General features: G+C 36.3%; 1 protein-coding gene across 2 annotated transcripts in view; it reads left to right on the forward strand.

Annotated features, from left to right (window-relative positions):
- marchf8 (membrane-associated ring finger (C3HC4) 8) overlaps positions 1–12,219 on the forward strand; it is a 247,408-nt gene that overhangs the window by 228,026 nt on the left and 7,163 nt on the right. Inside the window, exons 6-8 of one of the 2 annotated variants that reach the window (XM_061950809.1) lie at positions 2,160–2,340; positions 8,835–8,970; positions 11,126–11,140. In XM_061950809.1, the coding sequence (XP_061806793.1) occupies positions 2,160–2,340; positions 8,835–8,970; positions 11,126–11,140 (332 nt within the window). The remainder of the gene's footprint in view (positions 1–2,159; positions 2,341–8,834; positions 8,971–11,125; positions 11,141–12,219) is intronic. The other variant, XM_061950734.1, reaches the window with a different exon arrangement.

Consider the following 12,219-nt stretch of genomic DNA (forward strand, 5'->3'; position numbering starts at 1 on the left):
AATTTGCATTACTGAGGCTTTCCTTCAGGCACCCCTTCCAGTCCCCTTCTTTTTAGCAGTTACATTTTTTATTATGTGATTTATGTTAGTATGGTGTTTCTGTAGCTTGTTTATTCATATCTTTATATCTTTAGACGAGTCGTGTTTCTTAAAGTTCCATTTTTAGGTCCTCTCTTTTTCATCATTTGAGCTATTCAACTGGTGACACGTACTGTAAGTTCAGTTGGAAAAACTTGTGAGGGACTCACATTTTTGCAGAAGAGCGGAGCGCTCCAGTCTGTAACTCTGAAAAAAACAAACAGGCTAAAATTAAATGTCTACTGTAAAGGACACTGGTTGTCCAGAATATACAAAATAAGACTTATAGTTAAAGGGGAACATTATCACAATTTCAGAATGGTTAAAACCATTAAAAATCAGTTCCCAGTGGCTTATTTAATTTTTCGAAGTTTTTTTTAAAAGTTTTACCCATCACGCAATATCCCTAAAAAAGCTTCAAAGTGCCTGATTATAACCATCGTTATATACACCCGTCCATTTTCCTGTGACGTCACACAGTGATGCCAATACAAACAAACATGGCGGATAGAACAGCAAGGTATAGCGACATTAGCTCGGATTCAGACACGGATTTCAGCAGCTTAAGCGATTCAACAGATTACGCATGTATTGAAACGGATGGTTGTAGTGTGGAGGCAGGTAGCGAAAACGAAATTGAAGAAGAAACTGAAGCTATTGAGCCATATCGGTTTGAACCGTATGCAAGCGAAAACGACACGACAGCCAGCGACACGGGAGAAAGCGAGGACGAATCCGGCGATCGCCTTCTAACCAACGATTGGTATGTGTTTGTTTGGCATTAAAGGAAACTAACAACTATGAACTAGGTTTACAGCATATGAAATACATTTGGCAACAACATGCACTTTGAGAGTGCAGACAGCCCAGTTTTCATCAATTAATATATTCTGTAGACATACCCTCATCCGCTCTCTTTCCCTGAAAGCTGATCTGTCCAGTCCAGTTGGAAATGCATCTGCTTTGAGTGTCGCAGGATATCCACACATTCTTGCCATCTCTGTCGTAGCATAGCTTTCGTCGGTAAAGTGTGCGGAACAAACGTCCAATTTCTTGCCACTTTCTCATCTTTGGGCCACTGGTGCAACTTGAATCCGTCCCTGTTCGTGTTGTTACACCCTCCGACAACACACCGACGAGGCATGATGTCTCCAAGGTACGGAAAACAGTCGAAAAAACGGAAAATAACAGAGCTGATTTGACTCGGTGTTTGTAATGTGTTTGGGAAAATGGCGGATTGCTTCCCGGTGTGACGTCACAACGTGACGTCATCGCTCCGAGAGCGAATAATAGAAAGCCGTTTAATTCGCCAAAATTCACCCATTTAGAGTTCGGAAATCGGTTAAAAAAATATATGGTCTTTTTTCTGCAACATCAAGGTATATATTGACGCTTACATAGGTCTGGTGATAATGTTCCCCTTTAAGGGAAAAATCCGGACCATGGTCCTTAGCTTTCTGGAAATTTGGCCCCCAAAACAATGTAGTTGAATATCCCTGGTCTAAACGTTTAACTGATATGCTTGCTTTTCATTGGAAAATGACAATACTGCATTAAATAAAACCTTTGCGCTAACATTTTCAATAATTTGCCAGAGAATCAGCTTCCAAGAGTGCTGTCTCTTATGACAATTGATATATATGTCAGTTGTCCTTCTAGGTGTCCCTCTCATCTGAAAGTAGATCCTGCAAAGTCACATTCTGACGTGCGCATGTGCGTTCTTATATCCTGACCTGAACCAGGATAAAGACAATCCCATTTAAGGGACACCTTTTTTGTTTAGGCTGTTTTTTTCCCTTGAGGAAAGTATGCATAATCAGCAACCTGTACTGTACATAAGCATAATCATCAATATGATATTTATTTACCTTATTTTGCTCAATGAGGAAGGGAAACTATTGCTGCAGACCACAACCACAGCATGTCAATCAAAACTGAGCAATAATGTCTCCAGATGGGATGTCAGCCTTGTATTTGATGTGTACCTGATTGAACCTAATATAATCTATAGCTTCTGTCAAATGACTCTCAGATCTGTATCATCTGCCATGACTTCTGACTGTAATCTTGCTCTTGTGTAGGATCTGTCACTGCGAAGGCGACGACGAGAGTCCTCTGATCACGCCGTGTCACTGCACGGGCAGCCTGCGCTTTGTGCACCAGTCATGTCTGCAGCAGTGGATCAAGAGCTCCGACACCCGCTGCTGTGAGCTCTGCAAGTACGAGTTTATCATGGAGACCAAGCTGAAGCCTCTACGCAAGGTGAGACCTCGATTGCATGCCTTAACGCTTCCAGCAATATGATTCATACAAAAGGCCAATTTCCACCCATCAGGACATTGTTTGTGATGAACAAAATAACTGGACAGTAGCTTTATGGTCCTTTTAGTTCAGGTACCAACTGCAATAGGACATTTATTTAAAAAAAATGGAGATAGACATAGTGCTCTCTTGTGATTGCTGTAACGAGCATTATACTTGCACTTGAAAAAATGCTTACCTTACATGATCAATGGCAGAAAAATCTAAAGATATGATTTTCTAGCAATGATCTTTATTAGAGATGTCCGATAATATAGGACTTCCGATATCTTTATCGACCGATAAATGCTTTAAAATGTAATATCGGAAATTATCGGGTAAAATGTATGACTTTTTATAAAACACCGCTGTACGGAGTGGTACACGGACGTAGGGAGAAGTACAGAGCAGTTGCGTCTCCCAGTCATACTTGCCAACCCTCCCGATTTTCCCGGGAGACTCCCGAATTTCAGTGCCCGTCCCGAAAATCTCCCGGGGCAACCATTCTCCCGAATTTCTCCTGATTTCCACCCAGACAACAATATTGGGGGCGTGCCTTAAAGACACTGCCTTTGCGTGCCGGCCCAATCACATAATATCTACGGCTTTTCACACACACCGGTGAATGCAATGCATACTTGGTCAACAACCATACAGGTCACACTGAGGGTGGCCGTATAAACAACTTTAACACTGTTACAAATATGCGCCACACTGTGAACCCACACACAACATCCGCACCGTAACACAACATAAACACAACAGAATAAATACCCAGAACCCTCTTGCAGCACTAACTCTTCCGGGACGCTATAATAAACACCCCCCGCTACCCCCTACCCCTCAACCTCAACCCCGCCCACCTCAACCTCCTCATGCTCTCTCAGGGAGAGCATGTCCCAAATTCCAAGCTGCTGTTTTGAGGCATGTTAAAAAAAATAATGCACTTTGTGACTTCAATAAGAAATATGGCAGTGCCATGTTGGCATTTTTTTCCATAACTTGAGTTGATTTATTTTGGAAAACCTTGTTACATTGTTTAATGCATCCAGCGGGGCATCACAACAAAATTAGGCATAATAATGTGTTAATTCCACGACTATATATCGGTATCGGTTGATATTGGAATCGATAATTAAGAGTTGGACAATATCGGAATATCGGATATCGGCAAAAAAGCCATTATCGGACATCTCTAGTCACAATAATTCATTAAATTGAGGCATTCATGCAATAAGTTGAATGATGCGGACACATTTGTTGCTGGGTACTTTCTAACACTTCTGCCTTAGTCAAAGTAAATTATTTGACGTTTGTTTGTATTGACAAATGTGGGAGTGGGACTATTCAGGACTCGCTGCAGAGTACTCAAACAACCACCAGGTAGTATCTGTGAACAGATAATAGTGTATCATCTCTTTCTTTTTCCAACTTATCAGATCTTATCAGGTGGGTAGTGCATCCTTCACACATTCTTCATTCATGCTTAAAGCGAAGAATGTCGGCAAAAATACAACCTTACCTACTGTAAAGAATGCACTGTGATGCATGCTTATAGTATCGGTATCAACAATCCTCAAGGCTCCAATTGCGTGGCTGAGATGGTAGAGCGGCCGACTGTAAACTTGGTTTAAATTCGCCATTCCAGTCCTTGCTGTTGTGTCCTCGGGCAAGACACTTCACCCACCTTACTCCCAGTGCCACCCACACTAGTGTAAATGTAGCTTAGATGTAGATAATGGGTTCAATGTCAAGCGCTTTGAGTCATTGGGAAAAAAATAATAGATATGATTCACTTCACTTATTACGTATTTCTGGCTGGTGTGCTTTGCTGTTGTGTAGCTGCTAGCTCCTAGTAGCCTATAGCCTACCATGTTTACATTTTGTAAATGATTTGACTAAAATACAAAAAAAAAACTGTGTGCTTGTTGGAGGACATTTAGATGTTAACTGGCTGTCCAGCTATGCACAAGTAAACACGCTGCTTGCATCCAAGCACATATCATCTCATAATTGTTCTTTTTTTGTGTGTGTTATCGGACCGATGTCGGATCGGGTCATACACTGCAAAAACTGAAATCTAAGTAAGATTAAATATCTCAAATAAGGGTGATATTTGCTTATTTTCTGTCTGATAAGATAATTCTTCTCACTAAGCAGATTTTGTTTTAAGGGTTTTGGTCCTAAATGATCTCAGTAAGATATTACAGCTTGTTGCTGAGATTTTATGACCTATATTGAGTAAAACATGCTTGATACTAGTGTTGCAAAGCTGTGTCATCAACACTCACAAGTATACAACTGATTTTTCAAAGTAATCATTTCTTATTTCAAGCATGAAATAAAAAATCATGACTTTGACACAATTATGTCTCATAATTAAAACAGATGACAGCCAAATGGACTTTGCTGTTTTATTTTCAATGAAACAATAGAAAAGATGTACTCTTATAGTAGTACAGTTGGCACAGTACAGTAAACTGACAGTTAATATTTAAACATTTGACATTTCAAACAATTTTGAACAGAAATAGTTAGATAAATTCTTCAAAATTACAATTAAAAAAAATTGACTGGGCGCCGGGCTGTAAATATCCTTGCGCACTAATTGACTGAAAGAGCATGCGCGATGCGCGATGATGTCATGTTATCGATGGGAAAATGCTTTTTTAGACCATATGATTTGCCTGAGCGGCTCGGAGACCCCGAGAGTAACAAGCAGTTGCCTTGTTGCCTTTCCATTAAGAAAAATAAACTAGTTTTTAGTATAAGTTTGCTGGTTTCAAGAAATGTAATGCCGAGCGCGTATTATTATGTCAATATAATGGCACTAGCATTTACTTAATTTAAGAATAGTTTTCAACATACTGAGAAAAAAGGGCTCATATTATTTTTTTCTATCAAAAAAAGTGCACTTGTTATTAGTGAGAATATATTATTTTAAGGTATTTTGGGGTTCATTAAGGTTAGCTAATTTTACTTGTTATGGAAAGTCTTGAATGACAAGCCAAATTTTCTTGTTTATATTGGCAGATAATTTTGCTTAGTTCAAGTAAAATGCTCCTAATTTTTGTATTTTTTTCCCTTGTTTTTGAACACTGACTTTTTGCAGTGTACCATTATTAAAAAGACAGTTTTCTATATTTTAAGATGTAGCAATAACCCAGCACTTAAGTAATGTGAACGTTGGAGCCCTCAAATTCCACATGATTGACAGTTATTCCACATTTTGGAAATTAGGACCATCCAAAGATGTTAATTCTCACTCCTCCTGCCGCGTGCTGATATGTGCGTTTTGCAGGAAACGTGACTAAAATACCACTAGCTGTAAAAAAAAAAAAAAAAGCTATAAGTATTGCACTTGTGCTTTGAAGCCCTTTTTTTGAGCGGAACTTGTAAATAGTGTTGTATTGTGAGGCTCCTATCAGTCCCATAACTAATTAAAAAGCTGGTCTTCATTAGCTGCACATATGAATATGCACGGTCGCTGATGACGATCTTGACTTCATAAGCTTCCTGTCTTTAAGTGAACACATGCTGATGCATGCTGATGTACAGTACAGCATCATGCATGCAGTGACAGTAGATGTCACAGTGTGTTACTTACTTAACTTAGTAATAATGTTGGCATTGGCTTAGGATCACAGTATCTTCTTTAAATATTCGTCTCACGCTCCCGGCTTCTCTGCAAAATGCCCACCAGAGCCAACACTTTATCTGCTTTCACTCTATAGGTGTGATTAAACATACCTTTATTTCCTGGCAAGTTCCAAAAATGCCTTGCAATATGTCACTCCTGCTGGTAGGCAGCTGCCACTACTTTGAAAAATCACTGTACAGTATGCTAATGCTTTTTATAGTCGTCCCGTTGCCTTTGGAAAACACATGCCGCCCACCGCCATGCAATCATCTCGCGTACTTGCATTATATACGTCAGCTAAAGCTACACAGACTGCACTGCAAAAAGTCAGTGTTCAAAAACAAGAAAAAAAAAAAACAACAATTAGGGGTATTTTATTTGAACTAAGCAAAATTATCTGCCAATAGAACAAGAAAATTTGGCTCGTCAAGGCTTTCCAAAACAAGTAAAATTAAAGCTGCAAGCAGGGATGGACGGGACCGACTTTGACGGCTCATAAAATCCAAACCGGAGCAGTAGTTAAAACTCTTTGGTCAACTTTTAATCAGAAGGGTTCAAGCTCTCTCCTGTGCTAGTTTGAAGCCGACACGACAAACGCGCTCAGAGGAGATAATGTTTGAAAAAAGGTGACCGGTTTTTACAAAACTTTTGTTTTGAAGGGAGAATTGCAAACTTCTTGTAGATTTTGGCTGGGGGTTGTCAAAATATGAAATGTAGGTCTAAGTGAGATCTACATAGATGTTTTTGTTTCATGTCTTTACAACATTCCTACTGGTAGTTACAGGCAGTTTTGTCTGAGTTTTCTTCCTCGGAGCAGTTGTGTCTGTGTTTTCTTCCTAGGGGGCGCTAGAGCGCAATTTTGAGTTTTTGGGTTGGGTTTTTTATTAGATCGCAATTTTTGCCAGTCCTGATTTGTGTGTCCAGTTTGTTGAGTTTTGAAGCATTTTAAGGGGGTCAAATTACAGCTCAAAGAGGCAATAATGACTGTTTTTACAAAACTTTTGTTTTGAAGGGGTAATTGCCAACTTCCTGTTGATTTTTGATGAAGGATGTTAAGGAATGAAATGTATGTCTAAGAGAGACCTACACAGAGGTTTTTGTTTCATGTCTCTACGACATTCCTACTGGAAGTTACAAGCAGTTTTGTCTGTGTCTTCTTCCTAGGAGCAGTTTTGTCTGTGTTTTATTCCTAGGAAGCGCTGAGCGCAATTTTGAGTTTTGGGGTTGGGTTTTTTATTAGATCGCAGTTTTTGCCAGTCCTGATGTGTGTGCCCAGTTTGGTGAGTTTTGAAGCATTTTAAGGGGGTCAAATTACAGCTCAAAGAGGCAAAAGTGACTGTTTTTACAAAAATTTTGTTATGAAGGGGGAATTGCCAACTTCCTGTTGATTTTTGCTGAAGAATGTCAGTGTATGAAATCTAGGTCTAAACCAGACCTACATAGAGGTTTTGTGTTTCATGTCTCTACGACATTCCTACCGGAAGTTACAAGCAGTTTTGTCTGTGTTTTTTCCTAGGGGGCGCTAGAGCGTAATTTTGAGTTTTGGGGTTTGGTTTTTTGATTAGATCGCAATTTTCGCCAGTCCTGATGTATGTGTCAAATATGGTGAGTTTTAAAGCATGTTAAGGGGTTCAAATTACAGCTCAAAGAGGCGGCGGAATAATAATGATAAAACACACAAAATACAATAGGGTCCTCTGTCCCAAAGGAACATTGCGGTCCCTATTTAGCTAACTGCAATAAACCCAAAAATACCTTAAAATAAGTATATTCTCACTAATAACAAGTGCACTTTTCTTGGTAGAAAAAAAAAAGACCTTTTTGCTCAATATGTTGAAAAATATTCTTAAATTAAGTAAATGCTAGTGCCATTATATTGACATAATAATAAGCGCTCGGTATTACATTTCTTGAAACCAGCAAACTTATACTAAAAACTAATTTATTGTTCTTAATGGAAAGGCAATAAGGCAACCACTTGTTACTCTCGGGGTCTCCTAGCCGCTCAGGCAAATCATATGGTCTAAAAATGCTATTTTTTCCATCGATAACATGACATCATCGCGCCAAGTGCGTGCTCTTTCAGTCAATTAGTGCGCATATATACAGCCCGGCCCCTGGCCAAACATTTTTTAATTGTAATTTTGAAGAATTCATCTGAATGTGCATGTTCAAATTTATTAGAAATGTTAAATGTTTAAATATTAACTGTCAGTTTACTGTACTGTGCCAACTGTACTACTTTATGAGTACCTATTTTCTATTGTTTCATTGAAAATAAAACTGCAAAGTCCATTTGGCTGTCATCCGTTTTAATTATGAGACAAAATTGTGTCAAAGTCATGATTTTTTTTTTCATGCTTGAAATAAGAAATTATTACTTTAAAAAAGTAGTTTTATACTTGTGAGTGTTGATGACACAGCTTTGCAACAGTTGATATTCTAGTTTCAAGCATGTTTTACTCAATATAGGTCATAAAATCTCAGCAACAAGCTGTAATATCTTACTGAGATCATTTAGGACCAAAACCCTTAAAACAAGTAAAACACTCTAACCTAAAATCTGCTTAGTGAGAAGAATTATCTTATCAGACAGAAAATAAGCAAATATCACCCTTATTTGAGATATTTAATCTTACGTAGATTTCAGTTTTTGCAGTGTGGGGGTGGAAAATTGATGTTAAAATGTGTATTCATAAGCAATGCAGAGTGGTACTTCATGTGTGTAAAAGCTTTGGACAGCAGCACATGACATGTTTTATAAGTGTGTGTGTGTTTGTGTGTGACTGGAGCCTCTTCCCTCTCTTGGCCACAGTGGGAGAAGCTTCAGATGACAGCGAGCGAGAGGAGGAAGATCATGTGCTCGGTCACCTTCCACGTCATCGCCATCACATGCGTGGTTTGGTCGCTCTATGTGCTCATCGACAGGACGGCGGATGAAATCAAACAAGGTAGCATACATGGGCACCAATGGGCACACATTGCACAGACAGTCCTTAGTTGTTGGTACTCTGATAATGATTTGGGGTGCATGAGAAAATAGCCCTTTTGCCACATGGTCGTTCATGAACAAGTGTTTTGCACGACACACCGGCAACAGAACCACTGTTTTAATAGCGGTAAGTAACAAACTTAAAATGAATACTGACTCAGTATAAAGTTAGTAGTTGAGTCAGTATAATTTATTACTGACTCAACAGTTTTATCAGGGGATTGCCTACAGCCATAGCTGGTAATGACCTGCTGTCAATTTGAGACGCCGACCATTGTAGACCACACACTTGGCGACTATTGAAGACTCTTCAGTTAATTGTCAATTGATGGATTTACATACATCATATATTACTTAATATCACACTAAAAAATGTATAACCGCAGCAGTAGCGGTAGCACTTGACAATATACTTAGGTTTTCATTTATTTGACCACATTCCAACAAACTTTGGTATGTCTGAGCAGATGTTCTATTCTGTTAACATGGTACATTTTGCTGGGGTAGAAAAAAAATACAGTCTCATTATAAGTTCTAAAAATTATAATATAATTAATAAAATATAATATAATTAATTATATTATTTTTTTAAATATATAATGTATATTAATTAATATTATTAATATATATATATTAATATTAAAATGTATAATATATATTAATATAATATTTAAAAATATTTATAAAAACAAATATTAAAATATATAATATATACTAATATAATATTAAAAAATATTTGTAAAAACAAATACCAAAATGTCTAGGGTTTATAGTATAATTAATTATATTAAGTTAAGTTATGTTAAGGTTAACTTAACTTAATTTAATTAATTATATTATTTTTTTAAATATATAATGTATATTAATTATTATTTTAATATTATTAATATATATATATTAATATTAAAATGTATAATATATATTAATATAATATTTAAAAATATTTATAAAAACAAATATTAAAATATATGATATATATTAATATAATATTAAAAAATATTTGTAAAAATAAATACCAAAATGTCTAGGGTTTATAATATAATTGATTATATTAAGTTAAGTTATGTTAAGGTTAACTTAACTTAATATAATTAATTATATAATAAACCCTAGACACTTTGATATTTTTTTTTATAAATATTTTTTAAGACAAAGGTTAAGAGAAAAATAAAAAGTAAAATAAATACCGCTGGTTATAAATTGCATGTAAAACATTGTTTTTGTTTTTTTTACTATCATTTGGATCAATATTGAAGTAGAAATGTAAAAAAAAAATGGTGACAATAATTCTGAAGATGTAAAATAAGTCAAACACTTCATTTTTGTCACTAGCTAAAGTAAAACGAATAGAGTAAATTAAAAATGGTTGTTTGAAATTATTTGTATTCATGATTTATAATGTAATTGTACAGTATTTTAACATTTATAAACCCCATATGATGCTAACTTTGTTGTAAAGTTGTACAAAAATGCATTTCAGCAAAACTGAATTTTATTCTGATTTTAGACTTAAAGAGAAAAAAACAAGACCCAAAAATGTGTGTAACAAAATAATAGAATACAAAATAAAAGGAATCATTCATATTAAGATTATGTAGTTTGAGGTTGTTTCTCACCTGTTTAAAGGCAGGACATTTACTAATGTATTAAAATGAACTGTTATGGACATATACGATATATGCTTGTATTCAATCTATCTCCATTTCTGACATCACCTGGCTTATTGTTTGTCATTATTATCTATATGCTGTGTGGCATCTTAGTGCCCTCTACTGACAAGGAGGCTTGTTGTGAAAGACGCGAAACAAAAAGCAGCCCTTTTTAGAGGTGTTTTTACTGATGAGTCATCAGACTCTTTCTGTTAGCGCTCGTTGATCCCCTGCATATTAATGTGTCGGAGACATTGTACAGATGGGAGCGCAAGCTGTCCACATTTAGTCCCACCTGATTAATCAGACTTGTTAACGTCCCTGCGAGGCTGCTGTCACGCTCCGTCGCCATAGCGATGCCAGCAAACCAAGTCAAGAATCGTTCTAATGATATGATGTGATAAATAACAATTATACAATCTGTGTGGTTTTTACATTGAACTTATATTTTCTTTACTCATGCAGCCCGGAGTATCCCAGGTAAACATTTGACTTTTTAATGTTCTTCCCGCCCATTAACCCTTCTTTTTGCATTGATTTTCCCTGTTTGTGTTGATATACAGTATATACCGGTAAATCCTTCCTCACCTTCAAAAGGGTAGTTAGACTTAGATGCACTCTTAAATTCTCGTATAAGACCATTACAAACAAATTGTTAATATTGTGAATAATTGCAAAGGTCCCATATTATACTGTATTAATAACAAGTTTTGCCCCAAATCCATTCTGCAACTTAGACTGTTTGAAAGTGCTTTTAGTAGACTTTGAGTATTGTGTGTCTGTAGCTTTAATACTAATGAGCTGTGTTTGTCCTAGCCCTAGTGTGTGTCTCCAGGAAGCACTATTGTGTACTTTATCCACTTTTTACATGTACACTGTAACTCTACTACTCTTGCCCAACTTAATAGAAGCCATATACATTATCAAATATAGCCTTATATCAAATATCGCCTAATATGGCTGAGACGGTAAAGCAGTCGTTCTGAAACTTGAGTGTTCCTGGTACAAATCCAGCTCATTGATCCAGCTTCCTCCATCCATCCCAGTCACTGCCGTTGTGTGTGTGTGTCTGTCTCTCTGTGTGTGTGTGTGTGTGTGTGTGTGTGTGTGTGTGTGTGTGTGTGTGTGTGTGTGTGTGTGTGTGTGTGTGTGTGTGTGTGTGTGTGTGTGTGTGTGTGTGTGTGTGTGTGTGTGTGTGTGTGTGTGTGTGTGTGTGTGTGTGTGTGTGTGTGTTTATATATATATATATAAATATATAAATATATATATATGTATATATATATATATATATATATATATATATATATATGTATATATATGTGTATATATATATATATATATATATATATATATATATATATATATATATATATATATATATATATGTGTGTATATATATATATATATATATATATATATATATAGTACAGGCCAAAAGTCTGGACACACCTTCTCATTTCAATACGTTTTCTTTATTTTCATGACTATTTACATTATAGATTGTCACTGAAGGCATCAAAACTATGAATGTACACATGTGGAGTTATGTACTTAACAAA

This window comes from Nerophis lumbriciformis, linkage group LG02, assembly GCF_033978685.3.
Source record: "Nerophis lumbriciformis linkage group LG02, RoL_Nlum_v2.1, whole genome shotgun sequence".
Taxonomy (NCBI): Eukaryota; Metazoa; Chordata; class Actinopteri; order Syngnathiformes; family Syngnathidae; genus Nerophis; species Nerophis lumbriciformis.